Raw genomic sequence first — 25,361 nt, 5'->3', positions numbered from 1 at the left:
CAGAAGAGTCAGTATGGCTGAGATTCAAATCTGTGGGCGAAATCAGTCTCTAATATAACTATTCATCTCAGTGAAATTGCAGCAGGCTTGATTAAAATTATCATGACTGGTAAATGTAAAGTACCTTAATTTTTGGACTGCAGTCACATAGGCTTACGCATTTACACTCATTTTTATTCAAATGAGACATTTGGTAGAAATTCAGTGTTACAAACACATACACAATTTCTCAGAATTTCATACAATTTGTTCAGAAACCTTGCAATATGACATTGTTCTTTTCAGCAGTTTCCTTGTACTGTGCAATATCAGATGGTATACTTGGCAGCCTTTTTTATTTTCCCTCAAGTACTATACTTTCTAAAAACGTTTTCTGTTTCATCCTGTGGCTAATACCTGTGGGACTTTCATCTTCTCCAGCAGTGAACAGGAACCTGAAGAAACCTATGCCAACAAGCAACAGTTTCAAATTGCAGTCCTGATGTAACAATCCTTTCTGTATTATATGTAGAACATACAAGGGTCCTCCTTGTGCTGCAAAGTCCCTATCAACTAGAATCTGGAGAACATGAATTATCTGAGAAAATATTCAATATAACTTGCAGAAACTGGTCTAGTTTAAAATGTTGTACAATATATATGAGTTATCATCAGTTTAATCTTTGTAGCCCTTTGCCTGTAAAGTCAAAGCATTTAGGATTTTTTACACCAACTGTTCCTATTTCAGGATCTGGGACATTTGAAACAGCTCTTGGCGTAAAGAAGCAGAAGCTATTCTAGGCTATTTTTTTTCTGCACAGTTACCTTGTAGTTTTAAAGTCTGATGTCTTGGGACCTCATAAAGCTCAGAGCAAGCGCTGTGTGAGAGAGATCATCTTCTCTGACAGCACAGCGTTCCTGCTTCCAGTCCTGAGAAGATGAGGTCTGTGATACGTCTGATGCTCTTCTGTTCTCTCTTCTTTGGGCCAGCAGGTAGGAGCTGTCTGTGTTCAACATTTGGAGTGAGGGATTGCTTGTCTGTCTGCTGCTTCTAAAATAGCTGTGGAAAGCTATTCTCTAGAGCTTTGGGATCTTATGCCTATTGCTAAAGAAAGTGGTGTAGTGGGAGGACAAATATACTGTGGGCAATAAACTGTAATAAGTGTAGCTTATTTCATGGCTTCTGACAGTGCACTTGTATGTATGTATATACAGCCAGTGTGTGCATAAAGAATTGTCTTTGGGTCTTCATGTTATTTGATTTCTGTAGTACTCACAATTAGCAGTGAGCAGGCTATCTAATCCATTGAAATCATGTATATTTTTTCCTTTAAATACTGGAAATAGACCTTTCCTTCTTAAGAAGGGGAGATGATTTAACTGAAACAGAGGTGGTTTCCTGCATCGTAGTCAACATTGAGTGCATAATGATTAGCTTAAGGGTGTATTTTGTTCAGTTTTTCAGTAGACATGTATATTACTATGGGAAGAAAAAGAACATTCTCAATTTGTAATTTAAGCCTTGTGGCAAAATTCAAATTAAACATTTTAAGGTGTAGACTGTATTTTCAGCCACTTGACATTTGGGCTGTAATGACTTCATTCCTCCACAGCTGAAGAGCCATACCTACTTCTGCAGGGACTGAGCATTTGTCTGGGACACCATCAGTTTACGGAAGTTCAAAATGCTGGTGCTTGCAAGTTCAGGTGCTGTGGCCCATGCACATGTTCATAGCTTGCCCCTAAGTGAGATAAAGTGTCTTTATTAAACTACTTTCATTTAGGTTTGAGTGCTTCATTTAGGCACTGGGGCAACTTGAGAGAAACTGTGCAGCTGCTGGTAGTCAGAAGAGTCACTGTGACTCAGGTGTATCTAATCACATGCCCAAACCAAGTGTGCCTGCTACAGTCCTGCAAGATTCCAGTCGGCTGAAAGTGCAGAAGGCATGCTTAGATCCCTTTGGGCACAGAATTGATGGCTCCAATAGTTTTGGAGGTATTGATGTGCACTTGTATGTGCCGTATCATATTGATGTATGCAAGGTATCAATGCAGGATTTTTCTCTCTTGTGTATAGCAAAGCGTTTTGTTTATTTTAACTTCAAAATATTTCAGAAGTGTCTTTTGCCTCTTTAATACCACTTCTATAATTTTGTGTTTGTACCAACCAGGTACTGAACACTAGTACAGCTTGGCAGTGCTTTCACAAGATGCCAAAGGATGCACTGGGTTCTCATATCTAAAGAATTAGTCCTCCATGTCAGTCTGTAGACAGTCAGTCTTAGCCTCCCAGGAATGAGTTATAGACCTCAGGTTTACTGTTGTGTGGCTGAAGTTTTGCACATCTGCTGAGCTGCTGTAAGCACTCTCACGAAAGCGCAGAGCAAACACAAGGCAATGTCACTTACCTTACATCTCCTCTGGGCTGAACTAAAATCTCCTCTTATTTGCCCTATTAGGAGGGCATCATCACTTGCTGTGAGGTCACTGGAATCAATTCAGACTTTAATCAGGAGTATTAGCCCTTAATTCCTGGTGATTAAGAATGATTCCAGCAGTATTTTGCAAGATCAGGAAAGTTTGTACTGGATCCCTGTGGATGGAGCTACTTTCTTGTTAAATTTCTTCTGCATTATCAACTGAGTATAATTTTCTGGTTTTATGCCTGTTCCAAGCTTCTGGGTAAAGTTCCTGTGTAATGGTAAACAGCTGCTTTGTTTCATTTGAGTGAAGGATGGAGTTATGCCTTCATATAGGCAATTTCTTGAACATTTTGGGTTCTTAACAAATGAAAAATGCTCTCCACTGAAAGTAAAATCCCATAGATCAGTTCGGAACTGAACCTTGAAATCCAGAAGCCCTAGTGGTGACCCATTGTAGGGTTTGTGGTGGGAAAGAGGAATTCCAGTGCTTCACCATTGGCAGCACTTATGTTTTAGAAAAGTGAGGGGCAGAGGAGAGCATGTGGTGGAACAGCTCTTTGGGAAACAGAGGCAGTGATTTTTCCCAGATCTAATCTTAGGCCCACAAATAAAAGGAAAGGTTTCTATTGGTCACATTTCCCTACATACAACTGTGCATGGCCTAAGTCAGCCAGCAGTGTTCCATGGATCTATTCCATGGATTTCTGAATGAGGCAGCCTGGCTGTGACCTCCTCTGAACAGATGCTGCAGAGCAGGGGAATGCTACGCTGACACTGCCCTCATGTCAGATTATTTCATCTTTATCCTACCTTCTTTCTAAGGTAAGTTCTCTGGAAATAAACAATTCTTACATCTGTGGCCTGAAATAAAATCCTTGTAAACCAAATGCAGGCTTATTATCTCTACAATAGCTGGTGAGATAAATGTTCATGTTTGAAGACAGGTGGTTTCCACAGATGTTTCACTGCTTTCAGCCTCAGTCCCAGGAAGGATGGTTGAACAGACCCTGTTCAGCTGTGGCATATTGTTGAGCTCTTTTACATATCTCACCCTTTCACAAGCATTTTATAACCCTTTGGGGTTTCTCTGAAACATGAATACCAGCTGTGTGGGTTTTAACAGACAAAATACACAAAACACACATCTTTTTCCTGTGCCTTGGGCCACCCTCAAGCTCATCTAGAGGGGAGCCTTGACCACATTAACATAAGTGCATAAGAGCAAAAGCAGAAAGAGCACTTTTACACTGCATTCATCAACATATGAAGAAAACAATCTACCAGGACCACTTCTGGGTTTGTTCCATTACATGTCACAAAAAAATTGTCTCTGTGCATGCTGGTGCTTTTAAAGCTGCTGCTGCTGACTGAAAAGCTGTTTGCATTACATCTGTCCATTAAGTACAGATTTCTATATGTACAGCACCAAGCTGAACAAATCAAATGTACACTAACACCACAACCAGAGAGCTGCTGTAATGAACACATCTGCCTGAAATTCTCACATCCTGCCCATGTCTTATTGTTGGGGTTTATATTTAAAATACCAAGGTAACATAATCAGTTTTTCTATGAACTTGATCACAATGGTTTCACATTCCTCTTTGTGTTAGTGTTGTACTGACAAATTACTGCTGCAGAAAAAGTGTATCCCCTGACTGGGGAATGCTGAGCACTGGTTGAAGCACCAATCTGACACTCAGTAGCTCAGTTCCTCGTTCTGCCAAAGACTTGCAAAGCAGCCTTGGCTCAGTTTGAGTGTATTGGATATGTATGGATGTATTCATACTGTCTGGTTTAGCTGCAAAGTTAGATATAGATGCTTCCTAGTCCAAGCTCAGAAGAGACCTGAGGGCCATATTCAGGCTGCCTTTATACATGCTGGGATTGCTATCACAGCTACTTAGTGGCCAGTCTGACAGTCTGAATAGCTCTCTGGTGAGCATGTCAGAGTCCATGTGCTGTGCAAACTGGCCTGAATACAGCCCTTGTCTCAGCTCCCTCATCTATAATGCAGGGACAATAACAAACCTCAGCAAGACTATGGGGAGATGTTCAGATCCCAGTGAAGATGGCTACTTTTATAGGCCAAGATGTGCTGTGCTATATACAACATAAGGGGGACCTGGTTTTAGAGGAGTTTGCCATCTGCAAGAGCACACTCCTGATAAAACATCCAGAGTTGAAAAAGGGATGTAACAGTTAGCAGGAGTACACCCTGGCACCTGCAGCAGCATTTTTGCATAGACTATGCTGTATTCCAGCATAGCTATTTCCAGATGGCACTGTATTTTTTAATTTCCTCTTGAAGTTGACTGCTATCACACATATATATTGTACAGCAAAGATGTACACAAGGGTGAATTATTGCCTATTCTTTGTTGTACTCGCTTTCCCAAACATCTGGAGATTTATTTATGTAGCATTTAGTCTTCCTCAGAAGAGAATCTTTGCCTGGAAAAACAGTATATGCAGCAGCTACAAAAGATAAGGAGAAACAGAACAGTGTGGCTAATAATGAGAACACCAACAGCAAAAATGTACAGGGTTTTGTCACAGTAATCCTGAGGCTGATGAAAAGGCGGGATGAAATTTGGCAGATAGACAGAAAAAACCCAGTAGTTCCCAAGAATGAACCAGAGAAAGAGGAAAAGGCTGAGGGCTAGATGGATGTAGTACTTGTGAGCATTCTGCCTCCAGGGATACTCGTCGTCATCATCATCATCAATCACAACAGACTTGGAAAGCAGCTGCCTCATCCTGGTAGAGTCGTACAGCAGGAGAGTCACCTGGAGGCATTGGAGGAGAAAAGGAATAAGTAAAGTGGCTGCAGAGAGTCTGAACACCTTCTGGGCACTGCCAGTCTTTGGGTCAAATAAAATTGGGTGTGAGAAAATAGTGTAAGAGGAAGCTAAGGAGCCATAAATGAGGCAGGTACTGCTGAACAATAATGCATTTTTTCCTCGTAGGTTATTTACCAGTAGGGGGTCATACTTTGGAAAAGAATTGCTGATGGAGAGGCATGAGAACAGATTGTGTAGGGAGATGGCAGCAGCTCCCACGCTGGAGACTTTTAAGAACAAATTAGAGTAACTGCTAAATAACTTAAGTGGTGTAGTTCTTGCCATATAGTGGGTAGATTTTTCTCTTCTAACTGTATTTTTCCATGGTTATAAAGTTGAATCAGCCTATATCAAATTATGAAGCATATAGACTATGACTTAAACTCCAAAGAAATTGCTTTAGTTACTTGCAATGTACTGTTGTCAAATTTTCTTCAATTAAGTGCTATTTTCTCAGATTGCCCCATTCCTGCCTTCAGTCGAAACTAGCAGAGAACTGTTGAATACCATGATGCCAGCTGGTTAGAAAGGTCTGGTATACAAGGAAATGCAGTAGGACTCATCAGTGATGCCTGGATTTCTTGTTTAGTCTTGGCAATATAAAGAACACAGGCAGATTCACTGGGCTTCTCAGTCTTATTCTCGTTCACGGAGTTATAATCTGTGCTCATTTTTCTGCTTGAAATGAAAGAGAAGAGCACCCCTCGTTTTCCAGAACACTGGCCAAGGAAAACCTGTTTGGATATATATTTTGCCGGTTCAGGTTTTATTCCATGTGCCCCATTTTCAATAGGAAAAGCTTAGCAAGAGAATCTGAAGTTTTCTTTTATTGTTAATCTTCCCTGTAAAACTATTTGATTATATGTAAATGGTGAAATATTTGTTCACAAAACCAACTTTTTTTCCAGCCCAGATGTTGGTACCAGTTTTGAGAAATGCAGTTTTAAGTCCCAGCACCAACATAGGTCAAAAAATAGTATTTCCACTGATGTCCCACATCCAGCTGAGCACTCAAAGTTACAGGCTTGCTCAAACCATCATTTTCTCATATGAAAGCTTATTTTACAGAGACTCATGAGACACAGAAGGGATAAACCTGCCTGGCCAGTGGCTCTGAGGTTCGTGCCTGAGGGTGCCTGTGGCTGGACCTGAAGCCTGCTGCAGTCCATTTAGCTTTCAGCTCAGCACTCAGGTTCTATCAAGCTCAGCATGAGAAAAGGGTTAAATGGCAGATGAGTACTGGGTTTGAGGCAGTCAGAGAAACCTCCCAGGTAGATTTATGAATCTCAACTGCATCTAAGTAGTTCACGGAAAGTGCATTTAATTCTTATGGATATTGCCTTGCAAGCGTGATTGAAGAAATTGCTGGCAATGGCTCACATTGTTACTGGCTGCTGAATATACATTTATGGAGCAGCATGGCATGAATTCAACAGGCCTCTCTGGGTGCTCTAGAATGGTTCAGTTGCCTCAGTGAACAGTTACCATTGCTTTTTAAAAGACTGGAGGTGGTAAAGAAATAGATGAGGAGCCAACAGACTGCAGAGATGTGGGCTAGAATGACTTGCCTTAGATGATGTCCATCACAGGACAACATCTGTTCAGACTTCATCCTGCACCCATTCTCTGACCTTTTAACTTTCAGAGCTCAAGCGAGCGCACTGCTCAATGAAGTCAGTGCAGTCCAGTGAACAGAACAGAGGGCAGAGTTCAGAGAGGCAAGAGACTAGAATTTGGCTGCAGTCCATGTGCTGAGATGACCTGAGTGACCAAATGCATTGCCAAACTGCAAAATAAGCACTAGTGCTGTCAACAGAAGTAAAATTTGAACCATTATTTGATGTCAGCATGAATATTAACTGATCAGTTTGCCACCTTATTTATAGAGAGAAAAATTGACTTCAAACAGAAATAGCTAAGAACCAATCAACATTTTTTATGAAAGCTTCAATCCAGTAGCCTCAAAATTTCCTTTCAGTTCTGCTCTAATCTTTTCTAAACTATTATTAAATGAACCTTTCATTATACAGATAAGTCCACTGGTGTGATCAAATGACTAAGCATTTGCCAGTAGAATTCACAGCATTGCAAATTCCTTGTAACAAGATTAAGCACTTTCCTTTTTTTTTACATTTTCTTATTTACTGACCAAAGGTCCTTGGAGGGCATGATTCATATCCCAGTGATATGTACTGTGGTTTGATTGGGTTACCACTGTGAAAGAGTGCAGTGAATGCAGAGACCTGCAGAGGAGTATTCTCTTTCAGTCCTGGCAAAGAAGAGAGGCTAGAAATGCTGTGGCAAGGCTCTTTGTGCTCCCTAGCAGCCAGCTAACACCACCTGCAAAGGGACTGTCAGAACAGCAAGATCCTTTAGAGTCAATGCTGAGTTACAGCTTTATAGTGACCAGGGTTTATCACAGGTATGAGGGTGTCTCTGCTTGTCAAAGAGTCAGATTGTGGCTCAGCAAAGATTAAGTGAGCACAGTCCACTAGAAGACAGGTAGCTGTGGTTAGAAAATGCTGCATCTAGATTAATAAGCCCTGCTGTATTGCAGGGATATATTTACTTTGGAAGGAAGTGATTCTGCTGCAGTCATTTACTTCTGGCCAGGTCAGAGTGGGAGTAAATTGAACTTGTAAAGGATTATGTACAAACACAAGTGATTTTGTAGTATTCCCAAAGCAAGCAGAGTAACTTAGCTTTTTGTGCTATCTGTGTGAAAATAATGGAGAAAGACTTGACATGCTTGGAGGATTGCTTGTGGAAAATGGACCCCATTTACCACTGGCATCCATGTTAAGTAGTCATTTCCCTCAGTAGGGATGGTAGCACAGATGCTGTGGTGCAGGAGAAAGTCACACCACAGCGTGTGGGACAATGCTGAGCTCATTAGCAGCTCACTTGACTGACAGGTGCTTTTGGTGCTGGAACAAGCACAGTCCAATCCTGGTATCTCTCCAGTACTGGGTGCATGTGGCTGTCTGGAACTATCATTATGTCTTAACTAGCAAGTCAAAGTCGAGTCACACAAAGTATTTTTCACACAAAGAAGGCACATTACCTTTAAGCTGCCAACCACGCCACCCACCAACAGATATAAGGGAATCAGTGGCTGAACTGGGCAGTCTTCCAAAAACTTCATTCCTGAACAGCAAAAAGGAATGTTTGTTATCTCAAGTGACCAGATATTGCAACAAGCTGTACAGTGAAAACTACAGATGCTGTAAGTGAAGTGTAGTGCTTACACCCAAGACTTGTATTCAGTGTCTGTTGAAATAGGGGCTGAATTAAAAGGGGTTTGCACCTCCCACTACAGGAGTGAGGGCCATGAACAAGCAAAAGGCAGGAGAAGGAAGAGAGAGAGCAAAGGCAAAACCAACATTACTGTTTTCTGGCATTACTAATTGGAGCCACATATAGAGGTCATAAAGAGTTTCAGCCACAGCTCTTTGTTAAATAAACCATTGACTGAGCTGGACAGGAAATTTTCATCAGTGGTAGAATATTCACTGAAAATCAAAACTATGAAAAGAAGGAATTCTGGAAGGATATTCCTGCTCATTAGTTCCTATGAGTGTGGCATGTTCCTGAGTCAGATGCCTGAAAACTTGGGAGCCAATACCCGTGGGAGCACCTGGAGCCATTTTAGCTTTCCAGGCAGCTGATAGGGAGCTGTAGAAACTCAAGTTTTCAAGCTCTTTGGGTTACTGGAGGATAAAAGAATTGGTTGTTATGGAGCTAGGGACCCTGACAACCCTCAAATCTACTGCAAGAAAGGGGAAGCTGGGTAAGTTTTAGGGAAGAGAGTGTATGGCTGTGCAAGGATGTTGCTGGCAGTAGAGTCTGAAGCTTGTGATATAGGTCTGTGGCAGTGAAACTCATCTGTCCAAATATAGATGTCTGCAGTGCAGGCATCCATATGTGAACTAGTTTTCTACACTCTGTAGTCAATAGGGAGAAATAGGCACTTGTAAAATTCAATTCATTTATCCTAAGATAGGCACTTGAAATGGGTCGGGTGAATTGGTCCCTGAAAGCACTTCTGTCTCTCCATGGCTATCCATGGAATCCAGGCTGTCAGCTGTAGACACCTAAAAGTTAGCTGGGATGAATCCCCCACCCAAGTCTCTTACCCAGTGGCATCTTCAGAAATTTTAAACAGTTCATTACACTGTAATTTTATTGGAATTGATCCCATGTTTCAGGCCTTTGACTGATTAGTTGCACAGGGTAGAAAGGATTTGCTGTTTTCTTCTTGCTGTTAAGTAGTTGTCAAGGAGATATTCTGACTTTGAATAATTTGGGTTACCTAGTCACAGGATACTGAAAAGAATGTGCTGGTCTTAGTGCTAAACATCTCTCAGGTGGAATGTCTTGCCTCCATTTTCAGAATGACACTGAATAGGAGGAATAAGGAAAGAAGTACCAGAGGATTTTGGTTTGGTAGGGTTTTTTTGTTACTTTGGGGCTTCTTGGGGTTTTATTTTCTATGGCTATAATCCTCTTTAGCTTGTCAATTTGCCCACCAAACCCACTGCTATTGCTGGTGTCCTGAACCTCTCCTGCACCCTTTGCATGGTATAATACAGGTGTTCTGATTGTGGTTGCTTGCTACAGGTCTGACTTTAGTCACAGGACATGGGACAGTGTTTTGTGGTCTGCAGTTTTGTGATCCCCTGTGTGTCAGGGCCGTGGAGTCCAGTGGACTCTTCTATACAAAGTATTTGTTAGCAACCTTTGTGGAAATGAAAACGGCTGTGCTTAGGTGGATTGGACTCTCTCCCCTTTCATTTCTACTACAAAGCTGTAATTTTTTGTCCATTTTGCCACTATGTAACACTGAGACCTGCTCAGACTCCCAGCTTTACAGGGGTGGGCAGCAGGGAAATTGTCACAAATTGCATCATGTTCATCAGAAAGCTGCTGCCAAGGTTTCCAGAGTTCGTGGCCATCTAATAGCCTGCCACAAAAGCAGCTGGCCAGGGATCACTGGGAATATACTTCAGTTTAGGAACCTAGGCAATTTCTATTTCCAGTGTGTTAACTGAGATTTCAATTTGAGGGGGAAAAAAATCAAGAAAAATGCCTTTCTTTTTTTTTCTCATGCAGCTACAATTCTCTTTCCCAGACAAATCTATTATGGAATCCTTTCATATATATATAACATGACATCAGTCAGCCTTGGGAAGGATTTGAGTGACAGACTGGTACTTTGTAGGTTTTGGGAGAATACTGCAGACAGATATGACAGCAAAAGAGTAGGTCAAAGCAGGTGATACAGTAGTAACTTTAAAAATAGACCCCAAGGTGTGAATAGGAAATATGGACCTACAGTTGGCAGATGGGCACTGGTATTTGTTACAGTGAAATCAGTGAATGTGCCCATCAGTTCTTACACAGCGTGTGTTTGGTTTATGTGGGAACACCAAAACAAGTAGGAAAGCATCACTGCTAGCTCTTCTTTCCCATAAGCAACAGATATGTTCTCCTTTGACTACTAGAGATGGGATATATGGACCATAAGAGATCAAAGGTCTGCTTCTACTGCAGTGCTCCCTGCAAGCCAGAGCAATCCGTGCTTCAGAGTGAAAAGCAACTGAGCCTGACAAAACAGACCAGCACAGGAGTCCAAATGAATGAGCAAAAGACCTTTGCAAGATCAGATACAGCCTGAACAGCATCCAAAGGAAAAAAAAAAAAAGAGATGGGAGTCTAGGGAAAGCAGAGGTACTTGCACATTTTCCCTCTTGGCTACTACAGAACCCAGAATTTAAAAATTAGAGGAACACTGCAATGTGATCCAGGACAGAGGGTCCAGCAAGTGGAAAGAGCACTTGTGAGCAAACAGGACATGAGCTTCTCTAAGGGCACCATTTGGGGCAGTGCTCTCTCATGGCTCACAAAGGATTGCTACCAACCAAATGTCCATGTGACTCATGATTATCCATGAGATGAGGGGTCAGGACAAATGAAAATCAATACACCATTGGCCTCTTTGTAGCTACTTTACTCTTATCAGCTGAAAATTCACCTATGGCTGAAGTACACCCATAGGAAAGGAGGACTGCTGTATGTATATACACATATGTATATATATATATATACTAATGTATATATATATATATATATATACACACACACATATATACATATATATGTATATATATAAAGCTGATCCACTGTTTGGTGCCCACTCCATGACTTTTTTCCTAATGGGAGGCAGAGACCACAACATGCCAGGCCATTTTCAGGTGTTCCTTGTGGATGGTTGCAGCTATCATCACTTAACACTGACCTCAGTCAAGCCCTGACTGGGCCTTAGACTTAAGATCTAGGTGCTTCAGAGAATTGATCTCAAAGTTATTGCTTTTGGGCACCATTTTATCAGAAAGCATATCAGCAAAGCAGAGGGCTAGCTGAAGGACTGAAATGCAGGGAAAGATTGTGTTAAACAATTGCTAAAGCACAAGACTGGCTTCCACATAAAGGCATGGAGTATGAAAACAGGCTTCAGACAATTCTCAGGAGCATTTGAGATTTGAGGAATTATTTGGTGTTATGAGTGTGAGGAGTAGTAGTGGGTTATATTTGAACAGAGGGCAATTTAGACTGCTTATTAAAAAAGCCATGTCATCAGCTTTCAAATGTGATTTAGCTACCCTTGGGAAATTCTGTATATAAAGGTAATCTGGACAACATACAAGAATGGGTTATTGAGAGTAATCCTTCACTGTCCTGGAAACGAAAAAAAATTAAAATAAATCTCTATATCTTTGGAATTTTCAGTGAAAAAAAGGGTTCTTCTCTGCCAGTAAAAGTGAAAAATCTGCTAAACAATCTATGGCTTAACTGATGTCACAAGTCTGCAGCTTGGAAAATATGCTGAGTCCTTTTCATGTATCTGGAATTATACTGTGATTTACAGCATTATCGAATTTTAAGAGTGTATAATATTAGTGTGCAATTATCACCAGGTCTGCCTATTATTAATCTCTGAGTTTTAACAAGTATTGTAGCTCACAGTTTTCCACTAGGAAACAAGAGCTAAAATTACTGGAGGCACATCAGCAAGGTTTTTCTGGGATAATGGTAACAGAATGTTATCAGAAAATCATAGGGTTTTGCTTGGAAAATAAATATCTGCATTTTCCTTGATATTTCATTTTCCTAAAAATGCCTTTGCTGATAAGGAGCTGCAGGAAACCAATATCCTCTGACAACACTATATTACAGTGACATTATCTCCTAATTTTAGTAAGTTGTAGGGAAAAAAAAAGGCTCTGTATCTGATACAGGAGATATCCAGAGCTCCAAGCTAATATCTTACCATAGACTTTCCACTTCTCATTGATCTTAAAGATACTGTGAAATATTCTTGAGAAGTTATAAGTGGTCAGATTCCAGACCTGGATTAATTTCCAGAATGCAGGATGTCAATATGCCTGGAAGCCATGCCACATTTTGTATTATACCTTCCCATCCCTATTTCACAGTTCAGGCATATTCAGCCTGGGGAAAAGGTAAAGCTAGAATCTTCTTAAGGGATGAATAGCAATCTTGAGTCATGGAGAAGTATAAGAGCAGAAGTGTTGAGATGTAACAGTTCAGTCCATTTCCCTACTTCCTAATTGGTCCCTAATCCCCCATTAGAACTCCCTAATTCCTAATTAGGCCATCCTCATTGGAATCCCACCATTGTCATCAGTGGTACTTTGAAAGCACCAGATTAAGGGAATAGCACCAACCTTTAGCTGAACACTTACTATGTGGGTTAGGTGGGCCAGGTGTCCCAACGGCCTTAAAAGTCACCTCATCTCAAGGCAGACACCTGAGAGAGGGTGTGGGAATTTCACTGTCAGGAGCATCCATTTCTCTCAACAGCCTGCAAGGACAACACACAGTGCTCAGTCTGGCTGTGGATGCACACAGCCTGAATCTAGGTGGGATGCAGCTTGTCCTCAGCATCTGCATGTAGAGTTCCTTTGGACCATCCTTGATGGCACAAGGTGAACAGCTTCTCAAAGACAAGGGATCTTGAGAACTTTGAATTCAAAGTGATCTGGATACACTGGGAAAAGGCATTCAAAACCCATGAGATGCAAACTGATAGAGCCAAACATTGCGTGTAGGGGAGGCAAATTCAATGTAAATAAAAAATGAGATATGTCTGGTAGGGAGCAGCACTGCCAAAAACCATCTGGGCTTACAGTGTGCCATTAACTAAATTGGAGGAAATGGGTTGGTGCAGAGAGACCATGTTTCATTTTGAGGTGTGTTTACAGAAATCCTGCATGTTAGACAGAGGAGCTAATTACTCTGCACTGCTCATCCCTCAGGTCTCAGCTGGAGGCCTGTGTTACATCTTTCTTTCTTTTTTTTTATAAGGAAAAATACTTACATTGGCCAGAGGTTAAAGGAAGGAGGCAAAAATAAATTTTAAAAAAAGCTACAGAAATAGTGACCTGTGAGGTCAGGATGAAAGAATTAGATTTTTAAGACCTCTGGGAAAACAAAAGAGAAGATGGAACAGGGTTATAATAGCAGCCTTCAAACAGTTCAAACAGTTCTTGAGTAGGATAGTGACCAATATGTTTTTGTGACCACAGTGGGAAGGACAGGCTGTAATCTTTTTAATTTGCCATAGGGAAGATTTAGGTTGGATATTGGGAAAAATATTTTGTCTTTGAGAGCAGTAAAATGTTGAAATAGCCTCCTTGGGAAGCCATGGAATTTTCTTGAGCAAGGGCAAATCAGACATCTATCAGGGATGCTGTGAGCACACGAGCCTGCCAGAAAGCAGAGGTGGATTGGTGTCTCTACTGATGTTTCTCAAGTGGGGTTCACAACCCGTATGGAGGAGGTGAAAGGCTCAAAGGGAGCAATGAAGTGTTAAAAAAAAATAAAAATCTATGTTAATGGTAAGGGAAAGGTAATGCCTAAGAAGAGAGGAGCCTTATGCAGTTTAAAAATGTTTAAAATTCTGCAGCTCAAAGGATTTTCCTTTCTTAAATATTTGATCTTAAAATTCTGCTCACAAATCCAGCCTTCAAGGGGTTATACAGAGACAGATCTGCCAAAAAACAGGTCTGACTTTGAAAAGGGTGGAGATATAGCAGCCTACAGCATCTTTTTCCCTTCCAGCACTATGCTTCTGCAATTTTTTTGCTATGTAGTTAATACAGAAGGATCCTGAGTAATGAAATCTTCTCATGTGTCGGATTCTGAGCTTCCTCCCACAGACAAAGCTGGGTTTTGAGGTAAAACACACTGGAGGGGTTTTTAAGATAAACAGGGTCTGAATTCAAGTAGTCCTTCCTCCCTGATATGGAGTGTGGGCTGAAATTCTGTCTGAAGCTAAAGTATCAAGACAGAGGTTTAGTAGTTGGAAACTCTGAATTTTCCAGCTCATTTCTTTCACCAGATGTGTTAACCTGTCACACAAGAGGTTTCTATTTTCAGTTTGCTTTAGTAGTCAACTTACCTACAAAAGTCATGGACAGTGGTAAGGCAAGGAAAGCAAGGAGCCCAAATATAAAGCATGCTGTGAAGGAGAAAAAAAAACAGTGTTATTTGGGCTAGTTCAAGTTTTGAGGCCAGCATTTCCATCCAGTTCTTTACAGATATTCTGTATCCACACAACTGTGTAGGAAGCAATCCAGTGCACTTGATGGGGTGGGAATATCACCTCTGTGGTGCAGCTTTTGTGGGGATGGGACCAGCACATTTTATCACTTCCAGGGTGCAGTGAGAGACACAAACTGCTTTTGCAGCTACTACTTGCAGCTTGTCTTATTGCAAGGGCAAGGAGTCATCCAACTGCTGCCTTATCCTGCATCCTTTTGAGAGGCACTGCTAAGTGACTTTGCAATAACAAGTAATTTTGCATCAGCTAATCCATGGCAACTGATGAGCCATATCTGTTTGCTAAGCAAATAGCAGCTTTAATGCCATTCCATTTAGTTTTCACTGATAGCTAAATACACAGATGTGAATAGTTTCTGGCTGGCCAAACTCCTGACCCAGCTTAGCTCCTGAGCACAAAGGCAGCAGCAGGATTTGTCATTGGGATATATCAGCTGAAGCTGTGTGGAAGGATGCTCCCAGGGGTGCACATGGACTCTCCCTGCAGGTGAGTGGACCTGAGGTGCTGTCTTACTCCCTAGAGAGGGTTTCTGGTGTATCTGAGCCCTGATATTTCCCCTGCACGGACAGGTGCTGCAGAGGATGAATGCTTACCTTCCCAGTGTGTGAGGGACACTAGCATCAAGAACAGTGTGAGCAGCCTGTCTCACAAGAGCTGTCACCTCTGTGCCTAATCATGAATACACTTGGCAACATTAAAGTGAAACACTGCTCTGCCAAATGAGAGTAAAATATAATGAGGACATTTTGTGGCAAGTGTCCTTGCAGAGCCCTTCCAGAAATGGCTCAGGCTGCAAGTGGATGCCTAAGGGTGCCAAAGTGCAAGTGGGCATAGATTGCAGAGAGACTGAGAAGGGCACAGATTAGAAAAGGAGTAGGATGTCTCCTTGGAGGCTTGTGAAAATAATCTTGGAGCAAGTATTTGGAGTTGGCTTGGGACCAGCCCTTTCCCCGGGTAAACTGTGTCCTGCAGTTCCCCACGCCAGAGAGCTGCAGCCTCTGCAAGGCGCATGGTGTCCCCGTGGCTCGACAGGGACACTGCCAGCACCCTGCGGGCAGTGCCGCTCTGGAAATTCTGCAGCACTGCCAGAACATCACCCTCAGCCTGCCTTAGAGAAAAAGGGCAGCATCACTGCCTCTCTTTTACAGAGGGAGAAACAGAGAGAGGACATAGGAGCAGCATCAAAATTCAGAGCAGATCCACCAGGCTTTCTGACTCGCAGACACTTTTCATGGGAACACACACACCATCCCCCACATACTGCTCGTGTTTTCTCTGCAGAGAACCGGGATCTTACACTTCAGTGCTTGGAGACATCTTTCTTAGAAGTAGCTTGTTTGTTATCTCTGCAAACTGGGAGAGACTGGGAGTATTTTGAGCTGAAGAAAGTGCTTCTGTTCCTTTGTGCAGCCCCCTCCTCCTTTCCCTGTCGACCAGTCTTGTCTCTCTCTCCCCCTCTCATTTTTGCCCAGACTCCTGTCTCTTGAATGCTGCACAGTACAGAAATTCTTCCTCTGCTTGAATGGTGTCCTATACTTGACTAAGCTCTTTCAACCACTGACAGCCTCTCATTAGAACAACTCAGCCTAGAGCCTCCCTTTTCACCATGTCACATTTGTGATAGCTCCTCTTGCTGTTACCTAGACTATTCTTTCATATTAAGAAGCGATGGTATTGTAAATGAGTTGGTCTTCCAACATCTTTGGTGGACAGTGCCCGCAGGCTGGGCAGCTCATTTATCTGGTTCCCAAAGGGATGCAGCTCTGAAAAAGGCTCAGGGGGCTCATGTGCATGAGAGACTGCACATCTGGCACACAGGTGTCCGTGTTTGCTCGTGGCTGACATCTACCCAACAGCCCGGTTGTGCAGGGGAGAAATGGGAGGTAGAGACCACTCGGAGCTCAAGGGAAAAAGATAATGGTTCATTAATTTTACTCCCAAAGCAGTAGCTGGGAATGTATTTACTCATTATCTCCCCATTCAGCTACAGCCTCTTAGGTCTCGAATTGGAGGGGCAGATGCATAGTCTGGGAAGGCTTCCAGATCCATGTTTAACAAAGTGAGACTCTTCAGCAATTGCCTACATAACTGGCAGGGCTCTGCAGCCACTCTCAGTGTCGCTAGCAGCACTAAAAGCTGATTTTCCCTAGCTGTGTGGGGTTTCACAGAAATGCTGCTCAGCTGGGATTCACTTTGCCTGGCTTTCTCTGGGCTGTGCTGCCCCGTGCTGGTCCGAAGACAAACTGCTCCAGCAAATGGTGCTTGCTGCAGGGTAGCGCAGCTCAGCCGAGAGGATGCTGCTGTGCGGGCACGTCCACACCTGGGGCTTGTGGTGTTTTTATGTCAGTGATATCACCTCCCAGGCTGCTCAGAGAAGCCCCTGGCCCCATTCCTGGAATAAGCAGCATAAAAGGGGCTGGAATTGTCTAAAAACACAACACAGCTGGGGAAGCGTTTCCAGGCATGCCTCGAAAGGGTATCTGTTCCATGAGCTGGTGCCAGGGCAGCAGGCAGGAGAGCTCACTGCCCTGTACCAGCAGGGCACTGGTGAAGCCCTGCTGCGGGATCCCCACGTGCTGGGAGAGGGATGAAGGGAACAGCTCGTGTCTGGGGTCACAACAGAGGAAGAAGGGAACTAGTGGCTCAGTATCTTGCACATTCCTCGACATCTGTGGTCACAAAAATGAGATCAGTGAGTGCAGGTTTTGCATCTCCTGCCCAGCAGTGCAGTCAGGTGATACAAATCTGCTGCTTGGCTGAGTTCCTTTTGCCAGGATTTCCACAGAAGTGAACACACTTGAGAACACTGTTGACATTTTGGCTGTATGTCATGATCTCTCTTCTGTCTGATCCTTTGCATTTTCCACAGCCATGTCCCTGCACTGCAGCTCTCCTCCCAGCCCTCTGCCACTCCCTTGTTGTGCCTGGCTCTGGACACACAGCCTGTCACCCTCTAGAATTTGCTTGGGATCTGGAGCAGTATAGGTGCTGACAACAATTCTCCCTTGGGCTCCTCAGATTTTATTTTGCTGCCACAAGTTTTCCAAGCACTTGGAAGTTTCAGGTCAGCTCAGGCTATCCCTGTTTACTTTGAAGAGAGAGAAAAGTTTCTTTCTTTTCAGGTAAGAGTCTTCACAGGATTTTCAGAAGTGATTTATGAATATAAATCTCAATCTCCTACTCTTCTCAGTAGTATGCTAACACAGCTGTAGTGCAAGCTGCTCAGAAGAGTGACAATCTCTCTGATAATAAATACAGCAATAAATGAAATGTTGGCTACATTACCATCACTCCCAAGTGCTATTTGTTCTCTAGCCTGTCAGGTTCTGGATAAAAAAGGAAATTTTTTTTTTTTTAATGAGATGCTACCAGCTTCCAATTGAATTCTGCAGTTACCCTAGGATTTATCTGCATGAACAAGCTGTGGACCGAAACTGTGTGAAAATTTGCAGTATGCCCTTTGGACACCATGTGGGAATGCTGCTCTGAAGTCAGTCTGGGTGTTAGGAAATTCGGGTCAAATTCAGTTGGCAGGGCCTCATGCCTGCTGATGGCCCGAGGCAGATGCAGGTGGTAGTGCAGTGGCTTAGCAAGCAGTGTCACTGGGCTGCACTGGATGGTGTAACAGGCTGGAGTGCAGATGGGGAACAGGCATTTTCATCCATGTTTCATTCCTTCATGGTATCTGCAGTACTGATAGGCACTTGGAGAAAAGAAAGAATGCAGCCTGTGAGGATGTCCTGGGCAGAGAAAATCTTGATGGATCTTTCTGAGGAACCAGCCCCAGTAAGGTTGGATGTTTTACAGACCAGGGATGAGTCTGCCCATGATTTTGGTAGATGTGGATACTGGCTGTCTTTCTGTGCTTCCAAGTCACAGGAATATCTCAGTATTTAGAAGGGATGTGCAGAAAAGACTTGAAGGAAAAGAATTAAATCTGTTCAGCTTGGCCAGCCACCACCAAATAAGAAAATAACAGCAAGGTTTGAGCACTCAAAACCAGACCTGTGAGTGATCTGAAGAGTAGAGACATGAGATAAACTTGAGCAAAACCAAAGACTGCTCTGTTCATGAGGCTAAATGGCATAGCAGGGAGATATATTGATGGACTGGTCTCTGGGGATGAATGGCAGGAATTCCATACCTGGCATCCCTTTGGCCAAACTGGATACTCAGAAGCTGGAGAATTCAGAGTAAGGAGCAGCCATTCCCATGGAGGCCTCTAGTTCCAGTGCAAAGCCACCATTTGAGGCAGAGGAAGTGTGACAAAACTGACCAAATCCCAGGTCAGGGGATTGAATTAGGCAGGGTTGAATTACTGCAAAATGGAACTTTGGTAACCAGATATCAGCATCACATCACCTAAAATTTATGTCCTAGGTGCAGGTGCTTTGAGGGTTGAGCAATATTGCAGAGTGTCTGGCCTGAATTTTATATTATGCCTCTGCATACTGAACTACAGTTACACCATGGTCTAAATTCTGGATTTGGCCCCTTGTGCATAATTTCCAGAAGTAATTTTAAAACAATATTTAGGCATTACATATAGAGCCATTTCAGTTTGTTTTGCAGTAGACCCAGGGTAGTAGATTAGGCATTTTTATTTTGGTCAGTAAATTGAAGACCGAACTTAAATTGCTACACCAAGAATGAAAAGATGCTCCACAGGTGGGTTGGCTCTTGGGAGTTATTTAAATACCAGGAGACTAAAGGTACAAATGTGGGTTTTTGCTGAAAAGCTCGTTGAAAAATATATACAGGATGATGAGGAAAAGTGAAATTAAGCATCACTGCACTTCCTGAGGGCTTGCATTTTAATGAATATAAAATCAATTTTGGATGCACTAGCTGATCCATAGCTAAAGCTGAGCTTATTTTGAACTTAAGCATGATAAGAACCTGAAGATACTTTTCTGGAATGGTATTTCTGAGTTCCTCATTCATGGGTAATTTTTCAGGTACCCAAGAGGGTGCTGTAGAAGAGCATAGCTGGGATCAGAACTAATCCTAGTCTTTCAAAAAAATTCAGAAGGATTAATTATTTTCTCTCTCATCACTGAAGTTACAGTGGTAATTTAAAAGCAGGGAACAGTAACATTTTGCTTGTAGACACTAGGAACAAAAATCTGAGAAAATACTGCTTTTGACCTTTTAAATTGTGATATTCTCCAATGGGTCCAGATCCCCCCTGCATATCCTTTGTGCAGGATGTGAGGGATCCCACAGGGACCAGCTGGGTCCCAATTCCACTCCCAGGTGCTTGTCAGGGTGTAATGAGGGTGCATGCTCTGCACCTCTTGCTTTCCATCACTGCCCAGCCCTCTTTTCCCCTGGGGCAGTGATGAGTGTGATGAAAAAGTGGGCCAGAAAATATCCTATCCTTCCTTACCTGTGCCAGGTTTCTGCAGGGAGGCTTTGATTGAGTTTTCTATCCCTTTGGCCTGGTTTTCTCTGCCAGGGTGTAAGGCAACAAAGAGTTGAAGGGTTTAATCATCAATAAAATTCATTCTGAACTTTGAGAGCCTTTCAAGCAAAGCAAAGATCAGGAGTATAGAAGACCCCAAGGTAACACCCTAGACTGGCAAATGCAGCAATTAGTGTGGCTAAAGTACCAATTATCATGAGTGGTCAAGGGGTTTGTTTGCTGCTTCTTGTATTTGAGTGGAATTAGAAATTGCTACTGCCTAGAAGTGAAAGCAAAAGGCACTTGCAACTCAGAGTGAAAAGGAGATGCAGTCAGCAGGAGTAAGCTGCTTTAAAACCCATGGATTTTAACCTCCTGCCAAGGACACTCCCCTGATCTTATCAAACCCCACCTCTGAAGTGTATTTCTCCTGTGCCTTTTTTCAGCTTGCACAGCCCCAGCCCGGGTCAACTCTGTGCTGCTTTGCTCCCCAAAGAGCAAGAACCAGGCTGTTCAACCAGCTGTCAGCTCATTACAGCCCTCTGTGTCCTCCACCCTGGGTGGGAAGAACCAGTTGCTTTAAAACCTGAGCAAGCCCAGGCTGTCATGCAGAAGAACCTCTGTCCAGATAACTGGTGCTTCCAACTCACAGCAAGGGGCTGCTTAGGGGGACACACACATCTGCAGTGCCAGGGAGCAGGCAAGCAGAGGGAGGAATAGCCTGTCCCAAATCTCACTGGGTGAAAGGGGGATGCTCCTGACAGTATTCCATCCCCAGACTTGTGTCATCAAACAGGCTGGCAGCAGTTTTGCTTAGTGGGAATTGCTCCTAGGAGAGTTTGTTTCCAGGCTGGCTATGCTGCTCTTCACAAGATGATTTTCCCTGTGGATGCTTCTGCTGCACTATGTGTAAGGCAACACTTCAAACAGGAGGCAAACACATTATTTTGTTTAGGCTGTCTGTTGCTGCCCACATTTAGGTACATGGTGGTGTCTGTATTTGTTTGAAATTTTGTGCTGGTGCTATACTTCAAATACTGCAACAGGCAGCTGCTGTTAGAGTAGGGTAACTATTGCATACTCCATCAGTACCCAGAATTGTCTAAGAAAGGAAACTTCAGAGGAAGATTCAGCTGGGACTTGGTACCATTGTGATGCCTTTATAAACCTGGCTTAGCAACAGGATTGCTTAAATACATTTAAGGGAATTGCTACCAGGGCTGCCTTACCATTGCTGGCAATTTTAGATATGCACCGGTGGCAGGCTTTCTCCAGGCCAGCAGCCATGGTGGTGAGCCTTTTGGGGTGCCTGTGGAGACAGAGAAATTAATATGGCTATGAGAAAAAAGTGTCTTTACCTTACTAAGTATCTTGACTCTGAATACTCACACATGTTGCCAGGCTTTCACTACCCTCAAGAGCTCCAAGCACTCACAAACCCAGCCAGCAGCATGGCATACCCAGAGGCAGGTGTGCCTTCCAGCAGCTCCAGGCTCACCTGCTGGTGGTGATGCATGAGCTCTGGGGTCACAGGGGGCTGGGGAGAACTATTAATGACATCTTCCTGAAAATTATGAAAGGTTCTGTCTTTACTTTGATTGAGTTTCAGGCAGAAGAGATTATTTACCTGTTATGAGAAAACCCAGGGAAACAGGTGGGGTTTGCTACACAAACCTCAGCAAGAATTAACTAGTGAGCAGAAATGAATTAAAGAAATAAAAGAGGAGAGAGGGTGAAAAGTGTTTTAAGGTCAAGGAGGATTCTGAAGAAGAATATGGAATAAAATCTGGAAACCACAGGGAGCCCAGAACAACACGTCTTTGACAGAAAAGTAGCTGGATTAGAAAGTAGCTCCTTGTAAAAGAAGAATTTTTACAAGCTGGGGTGAGGGATGAGCAAGCAGCCAGGCATCCAAGGTTGGCTCTCAGACAGCAGCAGCCAGTTAAGTAGCATCCCACATCAGTGGGAGTGTGGAAAGCTCACACACACACACACAGACACACACACACAGAGAGACACACATGATCCAAGGCTCAGCTTCTGGCCAGGGTCACCACAGGTCTGCCACCACCAGCAGCTGTGTGACAGAGGAAGGTGTGTGTACAGGAGGCCAGGATAAGGGAAGCTGCATTCCTCCCTACCTCAAAATAGCCTCTAAATTTGTTAATGGTTACAGAGCAGTATTTTAAGCTTAGCCTCGTTGTGTTCTAAGTCAACATGAAATCCACCCTAGGGTTTTCTCATGCAATGCTGTGTCCAGCTTGGCCCAGAGCCTACTAGGGACCACAGGGTCCCAGGCATGTGTTGAAGATAAAGACAGACTTGTTCAACCAGCTGATCCTAAGTCTATCCAAGCCCTACCAGTCATGGCTGAGCAGAGGAGGCTGTCTCCAAGCCCAGACAGGATCCTTTGCTGCCACAGGGAAGGGGATGGGATTTGCTCCTTGCACACTGGCATTACAGATTCTGTTCCCTGGCAATTTATAGAGGCAGTTGTGGTTTCACCTGTGAGTGAGTGACCAAGCAAGAGTCAGGGACTGAGGCATTCCCAGACATCCCAGCAGGTCAGTAACCCTTGCAGGTGGCAGCCAGCCACCAATCATATATAATCAGGTTTCTAGTGTGCCTGATCTCATCAGATGTCTCATGGAATTTAGCTCTCCTTTTCCAGCCCTCATCTTCATATCCCAGAGCAAATACTGTGCCTATGGGCTGTAACTAATGCTGAGCATTTCAAGGAAAAAAAAAAAAAAAAAAAAAAAAAAGCACTGTTGCATGCTCAGGAAAAACAGAAAGGAGGAAGGGAAACTGGTACTTTTCCCAACAAAATAACACATTAAATTTAAAACTTTCAGTGCAGGTTTGTTCCTAGAAGATGCACAAAATGGCATTCATTTTGCACCTGGCAATGGCTGCTGAAAAATGTATTCTAAATTATGCAGAGATCAGGAATATTAGTCTTTATGTAAATGTTTATGACTAAAATTACTTTTAGAGCAGTAATTCTTACAGAAACAGTATTAATCAATCAAATGCCAAATTAAAAATCAGTTAAATATCAAATTATCTTAAGCAGAATTTATTGTGGCTGGGAATGCTGTATTTCCATAAGCAGAGGGTAAACTGGACATTTTGTCTTTATTTACTGCTCTTTTACACTAAAAGAAAAAAAAAAAAAAAAAAAAAAAAAGCCTGAAGGAGGACTCGGTATCTGGAATCATGTCACCACCTAGTGACAGAAGCCAGGAGTGACCGTGAATCAGAGCTCTGTGTGTGCAGTTCTAACAGGTGAGATAAAGAAAGCAATTTCATGATGGCTGTACACAAAGTGTGCTCACGCAGGAACATAACACATATAACCACCGGGTAATGGTTTCAGACCTTCCTCAGACATTGGCTTGGATTTCTCCAGAAGTGACAAATCCCTCTGAAAAGTCACTATATTTGCCAGATAAAAAGGTGGTGCCCCTTTCCCCCACACTTTTGGTCATTCTGCAGAAGCTGCTGTGAGTGTTAAAGATGAATTATTTTCTTTTGTGCCAATGCATGAGGGTGCTAAAGTGCATTTCAGCAGCCAGGCAGCTGCAGAACTGTTTTGTTTCCCAGCTGAAACAGGGAAACTGTCACCGAAACTCCAGGAACCTGAAATTGGCACAGCACAAAGACTGTGGCATACAAGGGCAGGAAGGTGTCCTGCCCCACACTGTACCTGCTCCCAGTTTGATGGTGAGTTGGGAAAATCATAAACAAATCATAAAACTCAAACACAACTGGGAAAAAAAGTTAAAGCCAACTTCTGGACGTCCCCCTATCAGCCCTTCCCTGAGTTTGTTATCCCAGTGTAAAGGGACCTGCCCTTGGGTTAGAAGGGCCAGCAAGCAGTGGGGACAAGCCTCTGAACCTCCTGCACACCGCTGCTTTTCAGGGTGGCAGATTGCAACTGTGCCACACTAGAAACACAGCACCCCTGTGCCTCTTCCAGGCTGTCCAATTCAGGTCAGCAGCCAGGTTTGCCCACATGCTGCCTCACATTACTGCCTCCTGTTGTAAGCCAGCTCCTTGTCCCAGCAGTGACAAGTGTGTGTAGCACAGACCCTCCAGCCCGTCTCCTTTGTTATTTCAGCTAGTTTAGCTTTAAATTATTTTTCTGGTCGTTGTTCTCATCCTAAGTGTTTAGGTAATAGGAGTCAACAGAAGGTGAATGCTGACTGACAGACCTGCAGCAAAGCCAAAGGACAACTTCAGGCTGGCCCCAGCATGTGTCAGTCCAAACAAGAGCCATGTCCACACCTGTACTATGGTGGTCAGACTTTTCAAATGTCCCAGATGCAGGTGCCGCACTCTGTGCTGGTGGACACAGCAGGCAGAACTGGTGGAGCTTCCTAAGACCCCAGCTCCCACTCGATGGCTTCTGACTGCCAGGGTGTCCCTGGGACACAGGAGGGACACATGGGCCAGCAAACCCCTCCGGAGCAAGGGCTCTTCTCTAAGAGGGAACAATTTCTTTCTATTTTTCTGAAATATCCAGAGCAAAGTCCACTTCCAGATCCGCTTTCCTAACAAACCACAAAGCCCCACACTGGCTTTTATTGTCCCAGCAAACCCCCTTACCTGAGAGCGCTGTGGCTGCCAAATCCCTTCACTGGGTGAGTGGGAGATGGGGCAGAGGAGCGGCAGAATGCAGCCTGCGGTGGCAGCCCAGCTCTGTCGGCTGGCTGGGGCTCTGTGGAGGGGGCTCGGTGCCTTTTATCGCTGCTGGCCCCGCTCTCCCGGCTCCCGGCGGCGGCGCCGTGCGAGCTGCGGGCTGCGGGAGCGCTCGCCGGCGGAGCCCGTCCTCATCATTCTCATCATCTCCCCACTCCCACGGCTGGCTGCAGACACAGCCCACCCTGTGCCGGTGCAGGGTGACGGCAGGGGGAAGCAAAGGACCCCACACTGCTGTGACTCTACAGGAGGCGGGGGGGAAAAAAAGACAAACCAACAACATATTTATCTTAGAGGGGAAAAAACTATTTATTCAGTAGAGAGTGATACTTGGTTCATTCTTCATGCAATTTCCCCCTTCC

The 25,361-nt window shown here is 43.6% G+C and overlaps 1 protein-coding gene across 1 annotated transcript; it reads right to left on the bottom strand.

The window, feature by feature from the left end:
- Window positions 1–241: 241 nt before the first annotated feature.
- On the bottom strand, window positions 242–25,152 carry TMEM272 (transmembrane protein 272). Its single transcript, XM_056492156.1, has 5 exons — window positions 24,907–25,152; window positions 21,525–21,604; window positions 14,730–14,789; window positions 8,310–8,392; window positions 242–5,191 (listed from the first exon to the last, which is right to left on the bottom strand). The coding sequence occupies exons 2-5, from the start codon at window positions 21,580–21,582 to the stop codon at window positions 4,829–4,831; spliced, it is 564 nt and encodes a 187-aa protein (XP_056348131.1). The 5' UTR covers window positions 21,583–21,604; window positions 24,907–25,152; the 3' UTR covers window positions 242–4,828.
- Between the last annotated feature and the right edge of the window lie 209 nt (window positions 25,153–25,361).

The sequence above is a fragment of the Oenanthe melanoleuca genome, chromosome 1, assembly GCF_029582105.1.
Source record: "Oenanthe melanoleuca isolate GR-GAL-2019-014 chromosome 1, OMel1.0, whole genome shotgun sequence".
NCBI classification, from domain to species: domain Eukaryota; kingdom Metazoa; phylum Chordata; class Aves; order Passeriformes; family Muscicapidae; genus Oenanthe; species Oenanthe melanoleuca.
The sequence above is the reverse complement of the archived record's forward strand: the minus strand, read 5'-3'. Positions and strand labels throughout refer to the sequence as shown.